General features: G+C 42.8%; 1 protein-coding gene and 1 long non-coding RNA gene across 6 annotated transcripts in view; one reads left to right on the top strand and one right to left on the bottom strand.

The window, feature by feature from the left end:
• The window catches only part of LOC138741268 (uncharacterized), a 34,873-nt gene extending 24,278 nt beyond the window's left edge, over nt 1-10,595 (bottom strand). Inside the window, exons 1-3 of one of the 2 annotated variants that reach the window (XR_011343433.1) lie at nt 10,450-10,595; nt 6,839-7,043; nt 6,576-6,733 (exon numbers count right to left, since the gene is read on the bottom strand). This is a non-coding gene — a long non-coding RNA (uncharacterized lncRNA). Of the gene's footprint in view, nt 1-1,681; nt 6,734-6,838; nt 7,044-10,449 lie in introns of those variants that run through there. The other variant, XR_011343432.1, reaches the window with a different exon arrangement.
• Nucleotides 1-27,806, top strand: part of LOC138741267 (proto-oncogene tyrosine-protein kinase LCK-like) — a 76,916-nt gene that overhangs the window by 20,392 nt on the left and 28,718 nt on the right. For 2 of the 4 annotated variants that reach the window (XM_069895064.1, XM_069895066.1), the window contains exons 2-9: nt 3,473-3,585; nt 6,861-6,930; nt 11,841-11,934; nt 15,037-15,135; nt 16,231-16,334; nt 17,570-17,719; nt 18,718-18,870; nt 22,513-22,692. In XM_069895064.1, the coding sequence (XP_069751165.1) occupies nt 3,478-3,585; nt 6,861-6,930; nt 11,841-11,934; nt 15,037-15,135; nt 16,231-16,334; nt 17,570-17,719; nt 18,718-18,870; nt 22,513-22,692 (958 nt within the window). In that variant the 5' untranslated portion in view covers nt 3,473-3,477. Of the gene's footprint in view, nt 1-3,338; nt 3,586-6,860; nt 6,931-10,997; nt 11,224-11,840; nt 11,935-15,036; nt 15,136-16,230; nt 16,335-17,569; nt 17,720-18,717; nt 18,871-22,512; nt 22,693-27,806 lie in introns of those variants that run through there. The other 2 variants (XM_069895067.1, XM_069895068.1) reach the window with 2 other exon arrangements.

Here is a 27,806-nt window from a genome sequence, read left to right as displayed (position 1 = left end):
GCAATCAAACTAAAAAACAATTTCCACAAAATGGTGGAAACTATAACTGCTGACAGGAAATTAGCTGCAATATAAGAAAGGCAGTTCAGATAATCAAAAGTTCAAATATTAGGGAGGATTTTGCTTTTGGAAGAACATTGAAAAAAATATTCATGATCTCATTACACAAAATAGGTGGAGGAAATGTTCTGCCTTTGTGCTCCAAGTTCATCCCACCTCTCTGAGGGGGTTTTGTGCAGTAAAGGTTTTCCTCAGTTTGGCCAGACAGTGACTGGGCCTGTCTGGGGGTGGAATCTATTGTGAACCTGCACCACTGAGGGGCATCTCCAGATCAGGAGCTTCAGGGGAAGAAATGATTCACAAGACAAATTGTTATTTCCTGTAACTTTGCCTGGGAATGATTCCATGGGAACCTCTAAAAGGGGATTGGAAAAATATTCCAAGTTTTTGCAATGCTTACAGGAAATAATGGGGAAGTGTGACTAATCAAAGAGAGTTTCCAAAGGGCTGGCACAAGTATGGTGCACTGACTGTCTCCTTCTCTGCTCCACCTTTCCACGATATCATTTTGAAATGAAAATAAACAGGTACAGCCGGAACTAACTTGGAAAATGGTCAGACAGTGTTGTCCACTAAGTCGCTAGAATCAATTAAACATAAACATTTAAAATAACAGTATCACAAGGTTTCTTCCCATTTTTAAACTACTGATTTTATACTAAAGGTCAATCTTTCAACACTGTTTGAATCTCATCAGAGAAATTAAATTCTACTTCTAATTCAAAAAAATAGAAAAAGTTGTTAAAACATCTATCTATCTCAATATAAAAATATTCTGTCACTTCATCAATAGAAAGCATAATTGTACTTTGAAAGCTCCAAAATAGGTCATGGGTGGACTATGCTGGATTAAGGTTTTCCAGGGCCTGTAACAAATATTTTAAAGGGGCCCTAAATTATGCCAGGTGACACATGCGGAGTCCTAAATAGCGCCAGCTCGCACATGCACGGTGAGGGGAAAGCACCTACACAGAAATTACACCTACACTGAAATTACTCACCTCCCCTCCCTTTGATGGAGACCTTTCCCTGCCCAGCAGGACGGGGTACAAAAATGGGGAAATGCGACCTTCCTTGCCCAGCGGGATGGGGGATGGGGGACAGCGGCCACTCCCTGCCCAGCAGGACGGGTCGGGCTGGGGGAATGTGACCTCTCCTTGTTGAAACAAAACTCACAGAGGTGATGGAGGGTGGAGGCATGGAAAATCAATGGTCTTCTTCGATATCCATGATTCCCCATGAGCTGGAACTGCTCTGCGATTAACTGGCGCGGACACTGGCAGAGCGGTTCTAGCAGTGTGGCATATTATGGGTAACCAAGATGGCCATTGCTCCCACATTGAGCCGTTGTGCAAACTGTCGGTGATAGTCCGTATTAATAGCCCCGATTAAATTTAAGGTTAGCGATTTTAGCCAATTATCTCCTTTAAACAGGGTTATTAAGACAGATTATCAGTGGAATCTGCCAGCCACTGCACAAAGATGAAAACAAAAATGTTTCTCATAATTCATAGTACATAAACCACAGGGCCCTTAAAAATACAGGGCCCATAGCATAATCTAGCCCTGCAGGTGGATCCAAAGCCAATACCAAGGAAGAGTTGTTTCTGTATCAGGTGATTAAGTGGTCCACATGACATCGTGAATGCACTATGTGCTGGTGTTTTGTAAAATATGAATCCTCCAACATTGTTCCAAATAACATCAGCTGGTAGAAGGTCCAGGAGTATGCCATGACATTAAAACAGGATCCAAACTTTTACAATACCACAGAAAGCACAGAACATTCATGAACTGAGTAATGTGGAAAGTTGCATGATCTTTGCACGCTTCCTGAATTTACCTTTGTTCTGTGATTGACGCCAACACTCAGACTGATTACTTATCTCATTCAGAAATCCACCCCAAAATTAGTATGCTTATTTCTGAAATTATTAGTTGTCATAAGAGAAGCTACTGAAATTAAATGCACTCGAGCTGTTAAACTGCCCATCTATGTCTGTATCCACAGCCAGCTCTGTAGGAGTGTAAGTAAATCTTGTCTCTCTTCTCAATGCACTTGTCCATCCATGTGTCCTTCACCAAGAAGTTTATTCTATCCAATCTTGGATGTGTCCAGCAAAGACAACTCAAAGCACTTCAATGTAAATTGCTGGAAATATGTGTACAAATAGCAAATAATATCAATATTAAAAACTTTTTAAAATATATAAAGAGTAAAAGAAAAACAAGAGTGGACATAGGGACCGATAGAAAATTACACTGGAGAAATTGTAATGGGAGACAAGCGGATGGCAGAGGAATTGAATGAATAATTCGGATTTGACTTCACTGTGGAAACTTACTGGACTCTCATGGCTCTTATCGGAAGAGAAGAGAGTGGTTAAAATCATGAGAAAGAAGGTACTTGAGAAACTAAAAGGTCTAAGAGTAGATAAGTCTCTCAGTCCGGTTTGAATGCACCCTTGGGTTCTGAAAGAGATTGCTGCAGAGATTGTGGAGGCCTTGGTAATAATCTTTCTGGAATCAATGGAGTCTGGCATGGCTCCGGTGGACTGGTGGACCATGAATATCATTCCTCTGTTTGAGAAGGGAGTGAGGCAGCAAAAAGGAAATTATAGACCTATATTAGCCTGATGGTGGTTGGGAAACTGTTGGAATCAATTTTATATTGTTTTGACTTTCATTAAGGTGCCTTTTATTCTGTTAATAAGGTTTTTCCAAATGTATTACAATTAATATTGCTTTCTGGATAATTCATGAAATATCACACACTTGCTAAAGATGAAAGCAGTAGGCAAGTGAGACTGAGATCAAAGGGAATGACATTACAGAACTGACCACACTATTTACACCACGTTAACAGGCATATTTCATTATTCTGAAATGATTCAGCTTTAATTAAACAAAAGTGTAGTTTCAAATTTAAAATCTAACTTATATGTTAAATTCTCTCTGTCAACCAACATGTACATTGTGCACCTTGCTTGTCTCAATTTAAAGCTTATGGCTGGATCACAAAGTGTAGTATATTTGCATATGTGACTACAGAGTAGACCAGGTTATTAGTATGTGCTGCTGTAATAATGGTTAAAATTTGAAACCCCTTCACACGCGAACCCATGATGCCTGCTCTGACCATTGAACAGTACAAGTAATGGTGAGAACCCAAAGTCTTTAGCTCCTGACAAGGCAAAATTCCTAGTGCAGGAAAGAGAAGATTGGAAATAGATAGGGTTAATGATTTGAGAGTGAGTGGTGGAACTCAAGGGTGGAAACAAATCAAATGTACCAAAAAGTGGGTGTGGAGAATACTTAGCACACACCTGCTGGAGTGAAGCATCTCTAAGTGCAACCCCAAAGCAAACGTTATTTTCTGTGGTTTAAGGTGAATGCTGTGTTTGTTTTCCAGTAACAATGGGCTGCAACTGCAGCACAGACTACGATGATGAGAACTGGATTGATGAAATGTGTGAGCAATGCAAACTGGAATATGAGCAAGAGCTGAAACAATACCAGCAACAAGTGAGTTATTCAATTAGTTCTGCTCCAGAGAATTGACGATTTAGGATTTTAAAATAAACTGGTGATTGACAAAGAGGATCTTAGGAATCTGTGTGGATGCAGAGACTGCAGGAGCGCTGGAAATGAATCCATGGATACTCAATGGCTCTGAGGGTCTCTCTTTTACTTCTCTTTCTCTGACAGTAAGGGACACTGGCCAATACTAATGGCCACACTTTGACTGCATTACAGCAGACTAAAGGTAGTTTTGTGTAATATTCCCTTTTCAGTTTTATTACATGACAAAAAAAGAACCTTGAATCTTGAATATAATCTGCATTTTGGCATCAAATGGGGCTTCACTCAGGACTTTGAAGGTCTGAGTCTAATTGCCAGGACTCAACGCCTTGAATTAGAAGTTGGATTGGCTGGGACTTTTCTCCTTGGAGTTAAGGAGACTGAGGCAGGACCCTATAGATGAATTTAAAATCAGGAGGGGCATGGATAAAATGAATAGCACTACTTTCTTCCTAGTGTGTGGGAATTTTAAAATAGACAACATGGGTTTAAGATGAGAGGGGTACCTTTCTCACACAAGGTGGTAGTACACTTTTGACGCTTCCCTTGGAGTACAGGGTACAGTTTTGGCCTCCCTATTTAAGAAAGGATGTGCTGGCATTGGAGAGGGTTCAGAGTAGATTCAAAAGAATGATTCCTGGAATGAAGGGATTAGCATACGAGGAACATTTTAAGGCTCTTGGAATGTTAGAGTTCAGAAGAATGAGGGGGAACCTCATAGAATCATTTTGAATGTTGAAAGGCCTGGGCAGAGTAGAGGTGGAAAAATTGATTCCCATGATAGGGGAGTCAAGGATAAGAGGGCACAACTCCAGGATTGAAAGGCATCCATTTAAACAGAGATGCAGAGAAATTTCTTTAGCCAGAGACTGGTGAACCTCTGGAATTTGCTGCCATGGGCAGCTGTGGAGGCCAGGTTATTGGGTGTATTCATCCAAATAGTCAAGAAGGGGAAGGCAGGGCTGTGGGGTTGAGTGGGAGAATGGGTCAGGTCTTGATGAAATGGAGGAGGATTTGATGGGTTGAATTGTCTACTTCTGCTCCTTTATCTTATGGTCTACATGGATTGAGCTGCCAGAGGAAAAGGTAGAGGCAGGGACATTGTGATGTTTACAAGATATTTAGACAGGTACACAGATAAGAAAGGTTCAGCGGGATATGGGCTGAATGCTGGTAAATAGGACTAGACAAGATGGTTCAAGGGCCTGTTTCTATATTGTACAACATTATGACTTTATGACTTATTGAGGTTGAGGTGCTGCATTCTAGTCTATGTACATTGAACTGCAGCCTCCTCTTCCCCTCCACGTAACCCAGAGATTGGTATTTACCATTCTGCACATGGATCATCTTGAGGACTACAGGAATGTTGGTCCAAGTGAGCCAATGGCTGATCTGGAACTCATGTGTTCATTGCCCACTGCAGAGATGGAATTAGGGGCAAGTAGGTAGTTTTCCAAACACAGAGTAATTTCATCTCAGAAGTTACAGGTAATCTCAGTGGCTCCCGAGGGATCAATGGCTCCTCACATCCCAGAGAAGGTCAGAAAACAAAGCAGCACAGTTATGGCGAGGAGTGTAAAAGGAGAAGGGAAATGGGAAACCAAAGGAAAGGTGTTTCTGAGGTGGTGGGTGGGGGTTCTAGGAAGAGAAACGGGCACCAACTCCCCCTATTTGGCGCTGGTCTGAATTTATTTTTAAATTTTAGACATGCAGCATGGTAACAGGCCTTTCCAGCCCACAAGTCCATCCTGCCCAATTACACCCAATTAACCTACAAACCCTGTACATTTTTGTAAGGTGGGAGGAATGCCCAGAGGAAACCCACGCAGACAAACTTCCTACAGAGAGTGCTGGATTTGAACCCTGGTTGCTGGCGCTGTAACAGCATCATGCAAACCCCTATGCTGACTGTACCGCCCCATAAAACGTAAAACAAGCCTCTCCGATAAGCACTCATGGCTCAGTCATGATCTCCTCGTTGAGCCTGAGGTTCACTCACTGTTCACTACTCATTGTCTGTGGATGAAGGGGGGAGTCCACTCATTGTTTGTGAGTGAGTGGGGGGAGAGTCCACTTGGTGTTCACCGTGAGTGGGAATCTACTTGCTGTTCACCAGGGGTGACAAGGGGTCCACTTGGTGTTCACTGTGGGTGATGGGAGTCCATTCAGTGTTCACTGTGGGTGAGGGGGATCCATTCAGTGTTCTCCATGGGTGACAGGAGTCCATTCGGAGTTCACTGTGGGTGAGGGGGAATCCACTCACTGTGCACCATGGGTGAGAGAGAGTCAACTCGGTGTTCACCGTGGGTGAGTGGGAGGGGGGGTCTACTCAGTGTTTACCGTGTGTGAGGGGGAGTCCACTCACTGTGCACCATGGGTGAGGGAGAGTCAACTCGGTGTTCACCGTGGGTGAGTGGGAGGGGGGGTCCACTCAGTGTTTACCGTGTGTGAGGGGGAGTCCACTCACTGTGCACCATGGGTGATGGGGTGTCCACCGCTCCAGTTGTTTTTCTGCATCTGAAAATTGGCAGCGAGGAAACACTGATCTTAACATTCATCAGAAAGCCATCAGCTCCTGCTCAATACAAAAGGTCACAGCCTCCCATTGTACAAATATTCCCCATTGCACCAGTGAAGCTGTAATCAATACCAGTAAATGATTAAATTAGTTATTAGCTCCATAAAGTTTCTTGTAATGGGAATAAAAGTCTGAAATTACTTTAGGTATCGGGGAAGTAAATAATGATTAAACTCTTGTCCTGATCTGTGAGTGAGGGGTGGTAACCAGTTGGGCTGAAGTGTGTGCTGCCTTCACAACCTTTAGCAACTTTTTCTTCAGACCCAAGACACAACAGTATTTACAAAACCTAAGCCTCTCTTTATCACAGCCAAACTGCTAAACAGTATTACACAAGCTCTTGACTGCATACTTGAAGAAAGTGACCTGTAGGGCTGTGTAACTGATCCTCAGTCTCAGGATAAAGTCCTTTGCTCAGTTCTAGCAGAACAAACACAGGGCTGAATGGCCACCTTCTGCCACATCGATTTTCAACGATTCGAAGTGAGTCTTCTGTATAAAACACTGCAGCTGTACAGCATAGAAAGTTAATGCCATGGAATCAATGTCAGGTTTGGATTTAGAATCTTTTAACTGAATTAAAAATGAAATATAAATGGGTGTTGCGATACTTACTTGGTTTCCGTTTGTACTGCAGAACTATCCAGAAGTACAAAGTCCCTTGGCGCCTTCTAACTATCGTTCGCCTCCACTTTCTCCCTTTCCGGGTAAGTTAGCACAGGCATAAGGCTGTTTGTTGTTGGAAATCAGGTTTCTGATGGGAATGAATTGGTATTTGAATTTTCAGGAGACGTGTAGCAGATATGGATTGACTTAAAATCTATATATAAAAAAAAATAAGCCAAGTTAACTGAGAAGCACATTGGTGGGTCTTCCTTGAAGAGCACTGAATTCTCCACATTTCCAAAGCTGGTTTCTAATCCTTTCTCGGTATACTCCTTGGTCCCTCCAGATCATCCTCATGGAAGAGAATGTTTTCCATTGGTTTATCTTATGTTTATTTTCCTGTCCAACCAAGAAATATTCTGGGTGAAACCTTTTCCTCAATCACAATCTTGAATATCCAATCTGACCATTTTTCCTTTCCCAGTTTTATAGCTCCCATTCATTATCCTCCTCCAAGTTCTGACTCTGACATGCTGAGATGAGTCTTGCCCATCCCTTCTTGTTCAGAATTGGACACAGTTCAAGTGAAGAAGTATGGTAGAACAGAGGGAGCTGGGAATACAGAGTTACAATTTCCTGAAAGTGGCATCACAGGTGGATAGGGTTGTAAAGAGAGCTTTTGGCATATTGGCCTTCATAAATCAAAGTATTGAATATAGGAGTTGGAATATTATAATAAAGTTGTATAAGACATTGGTGAGGCCGAATTTGGAGTATCGTGTGCAGTTTTGGTCACTTAACTACAGGAAAGCTATCAATAAGATTGAAATGTGTAGAGAAGATTTACTAGGATGTTGCCTGGACTTCAAGAACTGAGTAACAAGGAATGGTTAAACAGGATAGGATTTTATTCCCTAGATCAGCGGTTCTCAACCTTTTTCTTTCAACTAATACCACTTTAAGTATTCCCTATGCCATAGGTACTCTATGATTAGCAAGGGATTGCTTAAGGTGGTATGTGGATGGAAAGCAAAAGGTTGAAAACCACTGTTTTAATTGAACCTAATTGACATTATGTGCACAGTTTCATAAGGCCAAAGGAAATGGGCCAATGACAATTTTTCTCAAGCAAAATATTTCAGTAACAATTGGGTCTAGAGCAGTGGTTCTCAACCTTCCCTTCCCATTCACATACCACTTTCAGCAATCCCTTACTGATCACAGAGCACCTATGGAATGAGGTTACTTAAAGTCGTATGTGAGTGGAAAGAAAAAGGTTGAGAACCATTGCTAAAGCATAGAAGAATGAGGAGAGATTTGATAGAGGTATACAAAATTATGAGGGGTACAGACAGAATAAATGCAAGTAGGTTTTTTCCACTGAGGTTAGGTGAGATACAACCAGAAGATGTGGGTTAAGGGTGAAAGGGGAAAAGTTTTGGAGGAATATGAGGGACATCTTCTTCACACAGAGAGTGGTGGGAGTGCGGAATGAGCTGCCAGCTGAATGGTGAATGCAGCCTCATTTTTAAAATTTAAGAAGAATTTGGACAGGTAAATGGATGGAAAAGGTATGGAGGGCTATGGACTGAGTGCAGGACAGTGGGATGTGTTAGGTCTGCTTTGTTCATGAATGAGTGAGACAAACACCAGGCTGAGTCGAAATCAGGGTTCTTTGTTCTTTATTACCGGATTGTAACACTTGCGACCAACCAGGTTAGTCGGAGAATGCATTCTGCCGTTATCAGCAAAATGGTGATTTTTTATACCCTTGGATATGTGCTTAGAACATCATCATATCATTACTTGTCCAATGACTAAAACTGTTGCTATCCTTTCCCTGCTAGCTTCCTGCCTCTCAATCCATCAATGTCTCTCTTATCTTGTAAGTACAAGGATGCATTCACATCTTGTTACAGCCCTGTACATTCCCATCTCATGATGTTTTACCTAACAGGAGTACAAGGACACCTCCCCTTCTTGTTACAGCCTTGTACAGGGTAACTCCCTACACATTCCCATCTCATGATGTTTTACCTTACAGATGGTAGAATCATAGTTTGGCAAATACAAGAAGGGCCAAAGGGCCTGCTTCTGTGCTGCAATGTTCTATGGTTCTATGATTTTAAGTCCAACAAAGGCACTGTGCTGTTTAATTATATCTTCCAGGATAATGCTCAATGTTCTGTTGTTTCTGCTAATAGGTGCTGTCCATCAGACAAAGATGCTTAACTGTGAGCTTTCTCAGTGTACCTCACCTTCTTCACTGACCCTGCCGAAGAATTTCATAGAGTGGTTCATTGTGCTGTTACTTCCAGAATCTACTGAGGATCATTGGAATATTGAATTGTTACAAAGCAGGCCATTCCTAGAGTCATTCAGCATGCAACACACCCTTCAGCCCATCCTGTCCAGGCTGAGCTGGCATTTTAGGCCAGTCCAATTTGCCTGGATTTGGTCCATATCATTCTGTACCCTTCCTAACCATATACACATCTGTCCAAATGAGTTTTGAACATTTTAATTGTGCCTTCTACAGCTCATTCTACTTACGGACCACCCTCTCAGTAGAACAGTCGTCCTCTCCCTTTTGCCCTTAGACCTGTGCCCTCTAGTTCTAAAATCATCTGCCTTGGGAAAAAGTCTGTGAGCACTCACTTTACCCATGTTCCTCATGATTTTGAAAATGTCTGTATATCACCCTTCAGCTTCCTTTGCTCCAGGAAGTAAAGACCCAGCCTATCCAAGCTTTCCCTACAACTCAACCTTCCACTCCCAGCAACATCATTCCACCTTATTGATAGCCAATAGCTGGGTGACCAACATGTGGTCTCACCATCACTTTGTTCCCAACTTCAGCTTGTTCTGAACAGAGCAGTCCCATCTGTTATGTTCCTCAACTACTTTCTGACAAATTGCTCTCCCTTGACCATATCCCATTCCTTTTGAAGGCAGTATTGATTCTGCCTCCCCTCCTGTTACAGGAATGAGTTCCAGATCACACCTCATAGCTGTCAGAAGATGCTGGTCATCACATTCCTGTGCTATCTTTTGTCTAAAACTTTCCACCCTACCTTTTCTTGAACCACCCACTAATGGAACAGCTTTCCTCTTCCTGACCACTCTCAACCAACGAACATCATCCCTACCAAACCTCGTCTCAAGAATCTTTTCTCCAAGGAAACAGTCCTGGTGTCCCTGGGTCAACAACTGTGGACCTGAAATCCCTCACCCCTGGGAACATTCCAGTCGATCCTTTCTGCACCTTCTCTGGGGCCATCAGATCTTTCTTGGTGAGGTGCCCAGGATTTGAGGCAACATTTCTATGGGCTAACTCTGTGTTTCACTAGTGTTACAAGATCAAACCAGCAACCACAAAGAAGGCATATCACACAGGTGTAAAGATGAACAATTACTTTATTAACAAAAATTCACCTTCAAACTTTAATTCAAATCCCCCCCCCCCTTTTATAACAATGCCCACTGGTTACTATGCAAATCTCTATAACAGTGTAAAACTAATAAATTCCCCAGCCTAAATATAACATATGTGATCAAAGTCTAAGTTATATTTCCAACCAGCCCACAAAAAACTTAGACACAAAACACACAACACTCACAAAACTTCGATCTCAACTGAAGCAAAGATCATAAACAAAATTCAGTTTGTTTGGTAAACTGAACCCAAAAGATCTTTGAGAGAGTGAGAGAGCACAAAATTCGAAGTTGTCTTCTTGTGTTGTTTGCAGAGAAAGGAACAATGGCTTGTTCCGGATCCTTCTGGCTGCCTTCGGAATGTTCATCCCTTTTAAAATGCCCAACATTCTAAACTGCCTTCCAGACAATGACTCTGCTTGGGCCTCCTTCCACTTTACAGCCACACCCAGTGGTGGTTTGTCTTCCAAGTCCAGAAATTTCTAGATCATCTTCTGCACATGCCCAGTCCGTCTCCCACTCTCTCAGCAGTCCACCTTCACCTTGGCTCTCTAAGACAAACTCTCACTTTCCAACACAACACATAGGCCAATACACAACACAGAACTCTGTAACACTAGGTTTAACATTCCTTCCTGACTTGCTCATTTTAATCTATATTTGTAAAGCTCAAGATACTAGAATTCTAAAGGATGCTTTATTAAACTGTTTTGTATCATCGACTAATTCTCCCCAGACTGCACCTCCTTGCTTTCTTCCACCATGTGTTCATTACTCCTTCAGCACTTTGCTAAGCTCTCAATGTCTGCACACTCTTGCTCTCTGTTTGCCACAAATCCAAACCTAGTGCCACCTGCTCATTTTGAAACAGTGTTGTGCACTCCCATCCAAACCAGAAAGATGCAGGTAGCCACTCTCTTTGTACAGGATACAGGCTGGAGGACAAACATACACAGGAGGTACACATATGGTTGGTGTAGGCTTATGCACAACACTTCCATCTTATGAGATAGGAGGGCATAGAGAGCCAAACTATGGGCCAGCAGTGACCTTGGATCAGCCTGTGGCTACCCAGTGTGACCCTGGCTTGAAGTTCACTTCCTGCAGCCCCTGTGCAGCTCATGTAGAAGAAAGTGGGGGAGGGCAGGAGTGGGTGGGCCATTGAATGGCCAGATGGCTCCAAGGTTGCCTCAGACAGATGACCAGACAGAGGTGGGTAGTGGGCACTGTCCAGAGTGCAGGGCTAAGAGAAGCAGTGTCACCCTGCAGACATAGGACATTTGGTGAAGGAACTTCACTGTCCTGATCACTGTCAAAGACTTTGTCCAGCTCATTAGGTTGGATCAGTCTGCCCACTGTCTGGGTCTCACTTCCTTCCCACTCAACCCTCCTGCCTACTGAGAATGAAACCTTCACCTTGGCTGTAAGTCTTTAATTTCACATGGGTGTTTGCGAGCACATTGGATCTCAGGAAGTGTATAGAGACAGGAAGTGAATGACCAATGTTTCCATGGCTGAGGAACCTTGTGCACAATCCAAGACAATTGTTAATAGTAAATGGTCTGATTCCTTTCAGCTGATGATATATTTGTGGCCCTGTACAACTACGAGCGAACTCATCATGATGACCTGGAGTTCAAGATAGGTGACCAGATGAAGGTGATTAAACGGTGAGAAACTGGAAGAGCATCTACAGTTTGGGCAAACAGGAAGAGAGTCGCGAGAATAATAAACCCACGTACATATAAACACACAAACCTGGAGAAGGCGGGCCTCTCAGACTTGATGTGATTATATCCTGAACTCCACATTCCCACCTCCCCTCAGAAACCTTCCTCTCATGTATCACAAATCTAAGCTTTATCTTAATAGACAGCCAAAGCCTCTGCTTCCATTGTCCTTAGAGGAAGTTCCAAAGAACCTCCTAACAAAATCTCCAAGTGCATTATCTCATGTTTTGGAGACAACAGCAAGAGAATTCCCCAACAATGGGGAATAAAAAATGGATGTGAAACAAATATTTTGTATCCATCCTCGCTGCAGTAGGTAACATAAATGGTAGAGATGGATAGCCAAGAGATCAGTTTCAGAACTTAGACCATAAAGCATAGGAGTGGAATTAGGCCCATTGAGTCACCTCTGGCATTCAAATCGTGGATGGCTGATGTATTTTTCCTCTCAACCCCATTCTCCTGCCTTTTCCCTATTCTAAATTTATTTTTAATTTTTTTTAATTAGACACACAGCACAATAACAGGCCCTTCCGGCCCAATTACATCAATCGACTTACAACCCTGGTACATTTTTTTCTCCTGCCTTGTCCCTATAACTTTTGACATCCTTTACTAATCATGAAGCTATCAACCTCTGGTTGAAATTTACCCAATACGGCCTCCACAGTCTTCTGTGGCAACGAATTCCACAGATTCACCACCAATAGATGAAGAATCTTTTCATCTCTGTTCTGTAAGGACGTCTTTTTATTCCGAGGCTGTGCCCTCTCATCCCAGATTCTCCCAGTGCTGGAAACATCTTCTCCACATTCACTCTATCCAGACCTGAAGTCAGTATTTGTGGTTAGGAGAGAGCACTGGAGCGATTCAGCAGCTCGAAGCCAGGAAATTAGAAGAAAGGAAAAGGGCTGATTGAAAGCATGCTTCCTCATCTGGAGTTCAGATCGTCCTTTTAGACTGGGATAAAATGTCAGTCTACCTCAAGGAGCAGTGGAAGCAGCATCTGTGAATATTTTTAAGGGAGGTCCAGATAAATTCTCAGCAAGGGAGGGGGGTGAAAGGTTATGGGGTAGGCAGGAAAGCATCAATCACTTGGACATAAGTTTAATAAATGGTGGAGCAGACACGAGGGGATGAATGGCCTCCTCCTGCTCTGGGCCCATTGTTCCCTGTATCCTGACCATCCTGTGACTCAAGGTTCCGAGAAAAGTGACAGCAAGGATTCTTTTATGATCCCCATCTGTCCCGGGGCTGGGGGATTTGGAACAATTTAGACCATGAGAAAGGGAACTTTGTTCTTTAAGAAAGAAGGTGGGAAAGAATGTGGGGGCTGCCTGACACACTGAGCCCCTCTGCCTGATATCAATGACCAGCACAATGACAGAATCTCCCTGCAGTCTGTATAATCGGACGTTGTCTGAAGTGCTAAAATTAAGAAGTGCAGATGCCAGAATCTCGAGTGAACAGAGAGACGCTGGAGGGACTCAGGGGTTAGGCAGTGCTCATGGAGAGAAATGGCCAGTCCACATTTCAGGGTGGAAGCCTTCCTCTCATTTTCTATTCCCTTCCCAACGGAGGCTGCCTGACCCTCTGAGTCCCTCCAGCTTCTTTGTGTTAACTCAGTTAACAGTCAATCCTTTATCCTAAATTCACTGCTTAAAAAAAATAACTGATCAATATTTAGCTACAAAAACATTCCCAACCCCCTAGACTTTCCCACCTTTCTACCCAGGGGTGAGGTGTTTGTCTGGGTGGTTCACTGCTCTGAGCATATCCCAGAAAGAACTGGTAAGACCAAAGGTCCATGACCCCTGACAGGACTCCCTGACATGAGGGGCACTGGGCTGGCAGCTGGAGATCCAGAGACTGGGGTTGCCATGGCCCCTACCACCCATGGTGACCTTACACCTGCCAAGACCACATACTGGCAGCACTGGGCAGACAGACAGATTGGCTGGGGTGCTGTTTGATTTCCTCAGAATCAGAATTTATTGTCATGAGCATGTCACAAAATTTGTTATTTTGCATCAGCCTCACAGGAATAATATTGGCATAAATTACATTTTATTAAATAAATAAATAGATAAATAGGTGCAAACTGAGAAAGTGAGGCAGTGTCTGTGGTTCATTGTTCATTCAGAAATCTGATGGCAAAGGGGTAGAAGCTGTTTCTGTGGCATTGGGTGCTTGTCTTCAAGCTCCTGTACCTCCTTCCTGATGATAGTAGTGGAAAAAGAGGGCCTCGAGGGTGGTGGCCCTTGAGGATAGAGGCTGCTTTCTTAATATACTGCCTCTTCTAGATGTCCTTAATGGAGTGCAGACTGATGCCTGTAATGGCACTGGCTGAGTTCACACATCTCTGTAGCAGTTTCTTGTCCTATGCATTGGTGCTCCATGCCAGACAGTGATGCAACCACACTGTACACTTGTAGAAATTTGCAAAAGTCTTCAGTGGCATACAAATCTCCTCAAACATCTCACAAAGTATAGCCACTGGCGAGCCTTCTTCAAGATTGCTTTGACATGGAGGACTCAACACAGATACTTAACAATGTTGACAGCCAGGAATTAAAAGTTCTTGACCCTCTCCACTGCTGACCCCTCAATGAGGACTGGGTTGTGTTCTCTCAATTTCACCCTCCTGTAGTCCACAAACAGTTCCTTAGCTTTGCTAATATTAAGTGCAAGGCTGATGCTGTGACACCACTCAACTCGCTGATCTATCTCCCTCCTGTAGGCTTCTTCATTATCGTTTGTTATTCTATTGCCAAACGTGGTGCCATTGGCAAATTTGTAGATGGCAATAAAATTGTACCTGGCTACACAGTCATGAGTGTAGAGTGAATAGAGCAGTGGGCTAAGCATGCATCCTTGAGGTCTGCCTGTGTTTATTGACAGTGAGGAGGGTACATTGTTGCCTAGTGATTGTCTTGGAGAATTATGTAGTTGGGGAGGTGGGTGAAGGAGCAGGTTGATGAGTGGAGTGTTATCATCTCACCATGTGAATGAAGATGATACATATGTTCTTACCCTCTGCAGGGAGGGAGAATGGTGGAAAGCCCAGTCTCTGGCGACAGGACAAGAAGGATACATCCCGTATAACTTCGTGGCACGGGCGCACACCCTGGATATTGAATCGTAAGCCTTTTCTCTCTGTCCCTCTTTAACGAAGTGATACTTGGTCCCAAAGTGCATCAGTCCGCCACCCCTGGAGGGCTGCCTGTGAAGCAATGTGTCCCGGGGTGATCTGACTGGAGCTCCCACCAGCTTGTGATTCTGCTTTACCACCCAATACTCACTGGATCTCTCCAACCGCTTCCAGCTCTCGCATCAGGTGCAATATCAAGGAGACCATTTTGTAATGCCTACCCCACCCCTCCCTCCATATCCACCTGTCCCACCCCTCCCTCCATGACCTGCCCCACCCCCTCCATATCCTGCATCACCCCTCCCTCCATAACCTGCCACACCCCTCCCTCCATATCCTTCTGTCCCAACCCTCTCTCCACATCCTGATCCACCCCTCATTCCATATCCTGCCCCACCTCCTTCCATATCCTCACCCGCCACTCACTCCATATCATTCTGCCCCACTCATCCCTCCATATCTAACTGTCCCACCCCTCCCTCCATTTCCTTCTTCCCCACCTCTTCCATATCCATCTGCCCCACCCCTCCCTCCATATCTTTTATCCCCACCCATTCCTCCTCCTGCCCCACCCCTCCATCCATACCCTTCTGCCCTCCCTGACCTGCTGAGCTGTTACTCATTATTCCAGGTGCCAATCACCTTACAATATAGGAGGAGGCCCCTCAGACCGTCATAACTACATGCACACACACACACACACACACACACACACACACACACACACACACACACACACACACACACACACACACACACACACACACACACACACACACACACATACACACACACACACACAATGTCAGAAGTCAGGATAGAACCCAAGCCCCCAGAAACCTCCATTAGGTAAATCACATGATGGACCTGAGCTTTTGAACGAGCCCATCAGGGAGACATCTCTTAGGCCATATTGACCACTGGCTTCACTCTTTCCCCATACATTCCAACTCAATTTAACTTTGTGGGATGAGCATTCTTGTGCTCTCAGGTACTTAGGCCTTAGGCCTCTTGCCACCAGCAACTCAGCAAATGCAGATGCTCACCTCACCTCGTCTAATCATCACATATTCCCCTCTCTTCAGGTGGTTCTTCCGAGGGCTCAGCCGGAAGGAGGCTGAACGACAACTCCTGGCCTCTGGGAACACACAAGGCTCCTATCTGATCCGAGAGAGTGAGACCACAAAGGGTAGGTCGCAAGATCATTGGGAAATCAGCCATGAAGACATTGGGTGTCTACCAGATATATCTGTTGTATCTACATTTTACAACATAAACGATTATCAGGATTTGACCTACGTTATTCAGCTTTGGTTGTTCAGATGCGTAGCCCAACAGTGTACAATGAGAACCACTTGCTGATACACAGAAGTGCTGGAGAAACTCATTAAGTCTTGCAGCATCTGTTGGAAGTATGGGAGTTGATGTTTCAGGCTTGAGCCCTTCTTCAGGAGTGCACAGGGTTGTGGGTGATCAAGGAGTGGCTCACTAACAATCAACAGAACGCTGAGGTAAATGGGTAAATGTTTTCAGACTGGCAATTACGAGACTGCCACACAGATTGGTGATGGGTACTCGTGCTGACAATCTTTCAGAATAACTTGGGTGAAGAGTCTGAGTTCATTGCAGCCAGTTTGCTGATGTAACACCTAAGGTGCACCAGCTCAACTCTGCAAACAAGTGCAGAAAAGAATTGCTGTCTTCCTCATCATGGCTGGGTGGGGGTGGGGTTGTGAGGGGGAATATTTGTCCACCCCCAATGAGTTATTTTGCCTCCCACCCATATGCAGCAATACGGGGTTGTGCACTGCACCAGGTGATGCCATTACAGGGGTTTTACCAAAATTAATCACATGGTTTCTTCTCCACATGCTATAAGCATGTGTTTTTCTGAAACGCCAGAAGGAGGGGAAAGTGTGACAGCATGGCGGATGGAGGAGGTCCATGGCAGATAGGGGACCCACTCTCCCCGCCACTGAATAAATTCACAAAAAACAGTTTATGCCCCCCCCCCCCACCTAACCATGTCCCCCGACTAGATCTCTTCTAATCCCAACTCTGGTTTTCCTTTTGGAGCAAGTTTGCAGAAATATGTCAAACCCAACCACACAAAATAAAAACAAGTGCCTGGTGTACTCTGTGTCGAAATCTCCGATCCTTCAACTTCCATGGGACCAAATTTTAGAAGGAAACCACAAAGAGCATGAGGTATGTGTTGCATGTGAATGTGGGCGCCTGGCTACCTTGATGAAGGGCTCAAGCCCAAAACGTTGGTTATGTAGCTTTATCTTTGGTCTGTAAAGTACAATGCTGAGTTTCTCCAGCATGGTGTTTTTACTACAGACCGGGAGCCATCTCTAGAGTACTGTTATATTATTAATAGCTTTACACATTGTACCTTCAAATGCATTTCCCTTGTCCCAGGTTCTTACTCACTGTCTGTGAGGGACATGGACCCACAACAAGGAGACGTGGTGAAACACTACAAGATCCGCTCCTTGGATAAAGGAGGATATTACATCTCCCCCCGTATCACCTTCAGCACACTGCATGAACTAGTCGACCATTACTCCTGTAAGTTTTTCCCTATCCCATCCTCTTCTGTGGTCAATAAATAATTGCAATAACTTATTACTTTGTTCAAGAGATGCCTCTTAAACTTCTCAGTGATCTGTCTGCTTTTGTTGACATGATGGAGACATTGATGTATCAAGCTACTGAATAAAAGAAACATGTTCACTGGTTCTTCCAACTACCACCTTCTGACCGCAAGGGAAGGATAAGTTGATGATCAGAATCCTCCTGAAGAAAATGTGGGAATAACCTGGGTTCTCTCAACATCTCTGCCCACCCCAATCTACTGGGAACTGTACTCGTGAACAGTCACATCTGAGTCTCTGATAGCACTGTTCAGTATCTTTGGCCATCACCAGCTTGCTATTGGGCTGTGTGTTATGTAGTGTTGGATCCACTTGAAAGGCACTGTGAACACGTTGTGTACTTCTCCCTCGAGAGGGCAAGGGAGTAAAGAACAAAGCATGGTCTTTAACTGACTGAGCAGCTATGTGGATGTTTATCTTGGAAATTACATGTTGGGCTCAAGCTGGGATGTGGGGTGGAGCGGAGATGGAGGGGGTGGGGAGTATAAACTTGATGGAATATTCCAGTCCCAACCCCCATCGGCAGACTCGGGAAGCTCACCAATCAATCACATATGCTCTGGGAAGGGGGTGTTGTGACTTGAAGCAAATCCTTTGGAATGGAAGTGTGGTGATCCTGTCCTTTTTCCCCCTCCCTCACTAACCCCAAGTCACTGCCCATTGCTCTGCCACCCAGCCCACACAAACCATGCCTGGGGCCATTCGCTTGGTTTAGCCTGATCCTCTCTGGGGTCAGCCTAACCTCTCAACCACTCCCACTATATTCCAGCCTGAGACAACATAAAGGATCAAGGGGGGGTGGGGGTTGAAATTTGTGTGAGATTGAAATCTGGCATCTCGTGAAGCAGAACCATAGCAAACTGTGAGGATATGGAACCTCGTCAGCTTATTGGGCTCACTCTTCTGTTACAGATAATGTTGATGGATTATGTCAACTCTTGAAGAAACCTTGTCAGACCCATAAACCACAGAAACCTTGGTGGCAAGATGAATGGGAGGTGTCGCGGGAGTCTCTGAAGCTTGTGCAGAAGCTGGGAGCAGGGCAGTTTGGAGAAGTGTGGATGGGTAAGTGGCCAATTCCTCTGGTTGCTGAAGCTCTAATGACCACACTGAGGCCCCGCAGGAGAGCCGATAACAGCAGGCAGAATGTGGCTCTAATGACCACACAGAAGTCCTGCAGGAGAGCTGAGAACAGCAGATAGAGAGGGCCATTAACATGGAGTGAACTGAGACAACTTTTGGGCTGGACACTTTTGCAGGGTCACAGTCCTGACTGGGGTTGGAATGTGAACCAAGTGCAGTGCATTCATTAGTGCATCCCACTGTGTAGGCTGCAGAAGGTCATGAAGACAACCCCCTCATGAGCACATGGTGGTGGCATGAAATTCTAGTCTTCCCAAGGAAACCCACATTGAACTGTGATAGAGCCATTGGACATGTTCTGATGGGTTTGGGTGGCCGGGTGAAGGAGTCCCTCTGGTCTGAGTGAAGGCAACTCTAGTCAGAGTAGAGACCCTCTGGTCAGGATGAAGGAGACCCTCTCCTCTGGTCAGGGTCAACAGGGTGAAGGAGACCTTCTGGTCAGGGTGGTGTCTTCTATCAATATTGGAATGTCTCGGTTTTGGTGTGAAAGTGGTTTAAATGTAATACTTAGGCCAAATTCCATGAAATGCAGACACTACATTGACCCTGTGTAACAGGAGCCTGGCTTCTACTCTACCCGATAGTCATAGAGTTGTAGAGCATGGAAACAAACCCTTTGGCCCAACTTTCCATGCTGACCAAGATGCCGACCTGAGCCAGTCCATTTGCTTGGATTCAGCGCACATGCCCTTAAACCTTCCTGTCCATGTACTGTCCAAATATCTTTTAAACTTTTTATGTATTCACACCTCTACCCCCCCCCCCCCCCACCTGACAGCTCATTCCACACACACACCCACCCCCTCCATGTGTGAAAAAAATGTCTTTAAATCTTTCCCCTCTAAACTTGTTCATTCTAGTTTTAGGTCTCCTTCCCAGGAAAACAGACTGTGACCACCTATCCTAAATTGATTTTACAAACTCTTATCAGTTCCCCCACACCCTCCTTCACTCAGGGAAAACAATCCCAGCCATCCAGTCTTTCTTGTAACTTGAACCTCCAATCCCCACAGTCCTAGTGAATCTTGTGATCACCCTCTCAGTCTTAATCACATCCTTCCTGCAGCATGGTGCCCAGACAATACAGATTATTCAAGATGGAGTCCTGCCATTGTCTTGCAAAGGTGTAACTCAACATCCCAAACCCCTGACTGAATAACGTATGTGCCAAATACCTTCTTTATCACCCTGTCCACCTTCACCACCATGTACCTGTATCCAGACATCTCTCTGCTCAACAACATTCCCAATTGTTATGACACTGATTGCATAACTTCCCAAAATGCATCATTTTGCACTTGTCTGGGTTAAATTCCATCCACCATTCCTTGGTCCACTTACCCAGGTGATCTCGATCCTGTGGTATTCTCACACAATTTTCTTCACTGTCCACTGCATCAGCTATTCTCAATCTTCTTTTGGTTATAGCCCTTTTAAGACTCTGCTCAAAGTTTATGCTTCCCTGTGAAGCAGTTGTTTAATTGGTTTCTCCTACCAACTAAATAAAAAGCATAAAAAATATTTAATTATTTCAGTCTGTGAACCCCACCCCCCCCCCCCATACTGACAATAACCACACCAGCAGTGTGAGTATAAGACACCTTTAATAAACTAATATGTTCACTAAGAGGTCTTGTTTCTCTGCAAGATGAACCTAGAAGTGATTCCCAACCTTTTACTTTCCACTCACATATCACTTTAAGTATTCCCTATGCCATAAATGTTCTGTGATTAATAAGGGATTGCTTAAGGTGGGATGTGGGTGGAAAGAAAAAGTTTGAAAACCACTGTTTTAATCATTCCAAATTGATTCATTATGTCCACAGTTTCATAACTCCAAAGGAAATGGGTCAATGACAATTTTTCTCAAGCAAATTATTTCAGTAATAATTGGGTCAAGAGCAGTGATTCTCAACCTTCCCTTACTACTCACAGACCATCTTAAGCAATCACTTACTAATCACAGAACACTTATGGCATAGGGAATACTTAAAGTAGTATGTGAGTGGAAAGTAGCTCTAGGCTGCTTTATATACAAGGTCACTGGGATGACCCCTGGTGACCTAGTGGTGTAATTACATATCACCACACACCCACCCCCGCCCTTAAATGTGCTGTGCCCCCTTCCCCCCAATGTATGGCCCCTGTTGAGAATAGCTGCACTACACCACCAATGTTGATTTCATCTGCAAACGCTCATCATGCCACCTACGTAGTGAACCAAATCACTGATATTCAAGAGAAACAATGCAGTAGACGAGGTTGATGTGGTGAAAGATGATGAAGTAGAGTAAATGCAACACGTACCGCCATACAGATGCAGGTTTCATCAGGTTGACGGAGGTTTGATTTGTATCTCACACCCTGCTAAGTTCTTTCACACCTTGAAACTGATGACTGTACACTCAAGATGGGAAATTCATTTACTCTCTTCCTGCTTTTCCCTCTGACCAGGATTCATTCTTTCAATGGCTGAAAAAAGCAGTCAACTCTGAATGTGTAAATGCTTTGCTCCAATGCAGTGTTACTGTTCTAACTAATATGAACACTGTGGAATCTCAAAGATTTTTTTTCCCTTTCTCTCTCAGCATTCCATTTTCCTATGAGCTTTGTAACCGTTCTGTGCTGCTTTCCCCAAATGAAAAAAAAATGTTCAGGATATTTCTTGAAATGGGATATCCTGATATTTGTAACACAGGCAAAAGGAGCCTTTCAAAGACGGGCTCCAGAGAAAAGGCATCAGTAAATCCCAATGCAATGGGCTTGACGATCAGTGAGGGAGAGAGGTAGCTGTTCATTCTCACATGGTTGATTAAATGTGACAGATTGAATCAGGATCAGAATTTATCATCATGAACTTGTCACGAATTGTGTTGTTTTGTGGCAGTATCACAGGTGCAAATATTGCTATAAAATAGTGCAAAAAGAAGAAAAAGTGAGGTCATGTCTGTGGTTCATTGTCCATTCAAGTATCTGTTGGCGGAGGGGTAGAAGCTATTCTTGTGCCACTGGAAAATCATCTTCAGGGTCCTGTACCTCCTTCCTGATGGTACCAGTGTGAAGAGGGCATGGCCTGGATGGTGAGGGACCTTGATGCTGGAGGCTGCTTTTTTAAGACACTGCTTCTTGTAGATGTCCTCAGTGGAGTGAAGACTTATGGCACTCAACATGTTCAGTGGAAGTGTGAGGCTGAGACCCGTTAGAGTTTCTGTGATATTCAGGGTGAGCTGGGGGATTTATCCACTGCTAAAACATGGAGCTGAGCTCGTGGGATCCACAATTTGTGCATGGTTGAAATTTAAAAGAAGCCAGTTACTTGATTAAAGATGTCAATTAGTAACGTCACTGGTATTATGAACACACAATAAAAAGCAGCATTTATTGTTCATCCCCATTCGCTTTCAGAATGTCCACACTGTTTTGTGGGATGGTTGATCCATATTAATTTATGGACACTCTGCATGGCTCAGTTAATTCCATTTTATAACACAACTCATCTCTTCTAAGCAACAAATTGTGATTCATTACAGAGATGACATATTAGCTCTCTGGCTTTGTTCACAGGTTACTATAATGACTATACCAAAGTAGCCATTAAATGCCTGAAAACTGGCAGCATGTCTCCTGAGTCCTTCCTCGCAGAAGCCAACTTGATGAAGACTTTACAGCATCGTAAACTGGTGAAGCTCAACGCCGTGGTCACTGAGGAACCAATTTACATCATCACTGAGTACATGGCAAATGGTAAAGTTTCCACCGTTGGATAAAACTCCACCTTTGATCTTTTTGCAGGAATTCTTTCTGTGCATGTTAACAATAGGATGGCATTTTTTGTATTCACACTGTGCATTACCTTCTGGACAGCATCTTAGACCCAGTTGTTCTGAGATTGGCCAAGGAAACTGTTCCATGCTGTGTAACTCTATGTAAGCCATGCCCCTCATCTCCTTCCCACTCCCCCTCCATGTTCAAGAGTGGCCTAAACTGCTTAATATCTTGTTGAAAAGTTCACAGAATTATTTTCAAGGTGATGTACTCTTAGTGGGTTGTTGCACTTCCCCGGGAAGCCTGTCTGAGAGTGATAACTTGCTATATTATATTTTTAAAAAGCTTCCAGTTCCTGACACCACTACCCTCTCACCATGACATCAGGAAGTATCCCAAAGCAATTTTAACTGTAGACAGGGACCTGCTGGTAAAGAACGACTGCACAGTATAGCCTCTACTGAAGTCCCTCTAAGAATGTGGGCCATTGACTATCCAGCCAGCCAGTCCTCAGCCCCTGCACTCCTCCCAGGATCCAACCTTGACCCCATTGGATGAACCACCTTTGAGGTTGTTTTTAACTTCTGCAACATGTTGCTTTGTGATTAGCAAGGCTGGCAGACCAATTTGCCTAAAACTCACTCTTTCTCTCATTTGAAATGTATTCCCTACAGAGATTTCCCCCAATTACTGCAAATCTGGCAGCATGAGAATCAATGGGAAAATGTTGCTTAATGTGGTGTACGACAACCAGCCTGTTGTACAGTCTTTTGAATTTTGTTCTTCCTTGCTGCTACCTCAGCACACCACACTTATCCTGGCCTGAGATGCAGCAAAGTTGTTGTCGTTCTGACCTCCCCACATCATGATATAAAGTTGTCCCAAAACACCCAGAACCAAGAGCAAATCAAACTGCAAAACTCCAATGCTTCCCTGTTCCAAACTTGGGATCCAAAGGCTTTGAGGGATTGGGCAGAGGGTAGTTTTTGCTGCTCCAGGAATAGTACAAAGCTCTGAACTTGGAATTAATTTGAGAAGGACAACTGACATTTCTTTCCCATGGGAAGTAAAGGTCCCTGAAGACGTGTGTTTCTGGCACAAAGAAAGACCTTTATATAAATGATTTAGACCAAAGCAATTGGCAAAAGAAAACATATTTTTGCCTTGGTTAATTAATGATTTTATCAACATTCAGGCAAATGACAGCTTGGGGACTGAGGATGAAATCCAAGTCTAGGGAGAAATCTCCATTTTGTTAAAACAGTCTCATGAGATAGAACACATAGCATAGAATATGGAAATCGGAACAGAAAACAAAACACATAACACAATATAGAACACAGAATTCAACACAGAACATGGAATGCAGAATACAGAAGAAACACACAAGAAGAGAACACACATAAAAGCTCTAAGCAATCTGCTTGTGTCACAGGTGACTGACATAAAGTTCCGTGGCACAATTCTCTGATATCATTTCCACTATATACTCCACCACACAGCAGTGAACAAATGCTGACTGTGATGAGATTGATAAAACCACTCATTGCTGCTATTTGTGTTGGGGTGAAGTCGTGAGATTGGAAAGCAATCCACCTTCTTGCACATGAGATATGAAGAGGAGGTATTAACAAGCAGACATAGGCAAACATCAGATCAAATCGTGTGTCATGATTTGAACTAATTATAACCAGGAGTACATTTGGTGAGACTTTCCATTTCTTGTGCGAGGGGTGTGATCTTTAGACTTCGTCCTGCTCAGGCACAATAGGCTGGCTGTATGAGAAGATTTTAATCTTCCGACTTTGTGCAGGCCACTGAAATCAGTCTGACGTTAGAACATAGAATGCTCCAAACTGTTCTGAGCAGCTGCAAACCCCATTATGGTTCATGACTTGGGGAGAAAGCTTTCATCAAAATAAGCTGTCCATTGCCAGTTCCCATGGATGGGAAATATCCAACAGAAGTTAGCATTAGCCCAGCTCTGCATTTTCTAAATGCAACTGGTTCAGATCCAGTCAAATAATTTAAAGTTAATAATTTTTGACATGCTCAAGATATAAGTCTCCTTTGCCACTAAAGCCTTTGAATTCTGTTTTTTCCTGAATAAAGGAAGGACATAACCAACACTACAAAAGAATGATAAGGGAGCCAACTCATATCAGGAAGTTCCACCCAGCCTGTCGTGTAGAGTCAGTGGTTGTTTATCGAGCAACAAAAGTAGTACGTATCCATGATATGCCACAGGAGATCCAATGCATCTTTTGTAACAATCCTTGTTTCTTCAATGACTAAAAATACTAAAGTCATTGCAAAATTTTTTTTCAGATTTTATTTTTCAATTTTTTATAAATATATATAGTACAATCTTCAATTTCACAATATATTAAACTTTTTCATACAATAAAACAAACATAGAACCCCTCCCCCAACAAAATATAAAACCACACACCATCAGAGCTCACACTTATACTATCCATAAAAAAATCAATAAAAGAAAGATTTTTGTGGGCAAGTCAAATCCGCTTATATTATAACAACATCTGTTGATATCATTATTATAGTTGGGCCTCATATTGTCCAAATACAGTTGCCATATCTTGACATTAATATCATATTTGTTTTTTTTTAGATTGTATGTATTCTTCTCCAAAGGTATACAACTATTCATCTCTGCGGTCCATCGTGCTATGAGCTGGACTTCCAAGTAGTTGCAGTACACTTCTTAACTAAGCTACTTTGACAAAAGAAATTTGAAATTTAGTTAATTTATTACTTATTTTAATAAAATTATCCAAAATATAAACCTCTGGGTCATCTGGAAAGCCACCCTTATTATCTTTGTTAACATTTCTGCAATATCCTGTCAAAAAAGCTTCACTTTTTCACACGACCACATGGGTTGTAAAAACGTTCCTGTTTCAATCCCACATCAAAGGTTCATCTCTGATATTTCAGATTTTGTCCCATGTAGCTTCTGTGACGATAAGATATAATTGGTGTAAGAAGTTGTACTGAACCAGTCCCCATCTTGCTTTTATAATTGATGACATACTATCCAAACACCAATCAGACCAATATCTTTCTGATATTACTAAGTCCGACTCCCATCTCTCCCTTGACCTCTGTGAACCTGGTTTTGCACTTTCACTCTGGAGAGCAAAATACATTTTTGTGATGAATTTTAGTGTATTCCCCAGCCAGATCATTCATTCCATTTCACTAATTTCAGATGGGACCAACATTGGTCCCATCTTTCTCTCAGGAACAATCTTAGCTGGAGGAAAGAGAAGAAAGTCCCATTAGCTACTCCATATTTCTGTTTTATAACCAAAAGACATAAGAACCCCCTCTGCATAGCAGTCATCAATGTATCTTATTCCTTTGTCATACCAGGAGTTTAATATTCTGTTATCTATATTCATAGGCAACACATTCTTACATAATGGTGTTCTTAATGATATCCCTACTTTTTTCCCAATACACTCATTGATTTCTTGCCATACGCTAATCATATGTATTAATAAAGGATTATCTGTCTTTTTTGTTATAGACTTAACACTCCACATTAATAGAATCCTTTGTTACCCCCTCTTGCATTGAGTATAATGCCATTCAAGTCCAAAAGGGGTGGCTACATTGCTCAAAGAAAGATGAAAGAGAACTGGCTTGTGCAGACAAATAATACTTTCTAAAATCCAGTAGTCTAAGCCCTCCTAGTTTATAATCCCATGTAAGTTTTCCCAGTGATATTTTCACCACCTTACTGTTCCATAGGAATTGGCTAATACAATTATTTCATAATTTAAAGAAATTTTTCGGCAAAGAAATAGACAGTGATTGAAAAAGGTATTGTAATCTTGGCATCACTTTCATTTTGGCACAGGTAACCCTTCCCATCAAAGTAAATGGTAATTCTTTCCATTTCTGCAAATCCTTCTCTATCTTCCCTAACAGGGGAGTATAATTCAATTTGTACACATTCTCTAAGTTATTGTCAGTCATTATTCCTAAGTATTTAATTCAATCTACTTTCCATTTAAATTGACTTCCTTTTTGATATCTTTCATAATCAAAGTTCATCAATGGCTTTATCTCACTTTTATCCATATTAATTTTATAACATGAAACTGTTCCATATTTTTCTAGTGCTGTTTGCAATTTCTCCAGAGATTCAGCTGGATCAGATAAATATAATAGCACATGATCAGCAAATAGGGGAATTTTATGTTCTTCTTGTCCAATTTTGAAGCCTTTATTATCCATATCTCTCCTTATAATCTCCGCCAACAGTTCAATCACAAGGATAAAGAGCACTGGGGACGAAGGACACCCCTGTCTACTTGATCTAATCAGAGGGAAAACTGCTGACATTTGACTATTAGTTATAATTTTGGCTCATAGCTTATGATTAAAAAGTTTTTATCCAATTTATAAATATTCTACATATTCAAAATTTCTCCAACGTTTTAAATATAAAAGGCCATTCTAAGAGGTCAAATGCCTTTTCCGCATCAAGGGAGATAGTTATACTGGAATTCAGTTTTGATTTAGCCATGTGCATTATATTGAATAGCCTACCCAGACTATTTGAAAAGTGTCTTCCTTCAACAAATCCCACCTGATCTGTATGTTTTAATTTAGGTAAATATTGTCCCAGTCTATTAGCTAACGTTTTTGCCAATATCTTATAATCAGCATTCAAAAGCGAGAGATATATATGATGAGGTTTATAATGGGTCCTTGGTTTTTATCGGCATCACTGTAATAATAACTGTTGAAAAAGAGTCTGGGAGAGTCTGAGTCTCCATTGCCCAGTCTAGCACATCCATTATAAGAGGCATCAATAGATTCTTAAATTATGTATAGAATTCAGATGGGAACCCATCCTCCCCCAGAGACTAAATAGCCTGGAGAGTGTTCAGAGTCTTCTCAATTTCTTCTCTTGTGGAAGGGGTGTCTAACTCCGTCTGTTCTCTCACCTCTAATTTTGGAAGCTCAAAATTCACTAGAGACTCGTCCATCTCATTATCATCTCCTAATAATTCTGTTTTATATAGTTTTGTGTAGTATTGTCTTAAAAATATCATTCA

This window comes from Narcine bancroftii, chromosome 8 (assembly GCF_036971445.1).
Source record: "Narcine bancroftii isolate sNarBan1 chromosome 8, sNarBan1.hap1, whole genome shotgun sequence".
Lineage (NCBI taxonomy): Eukaryota > Metazoa > Chordata > Chondrichthyes > Torpediniformes > Narcinidae > Narcine > Narcine bancroftii.
The sequence above is the reverse complement of the archived record's forward strand: the minus strand, read 5'-3'. Positions and strand labels throughout refer to the sequence as shown.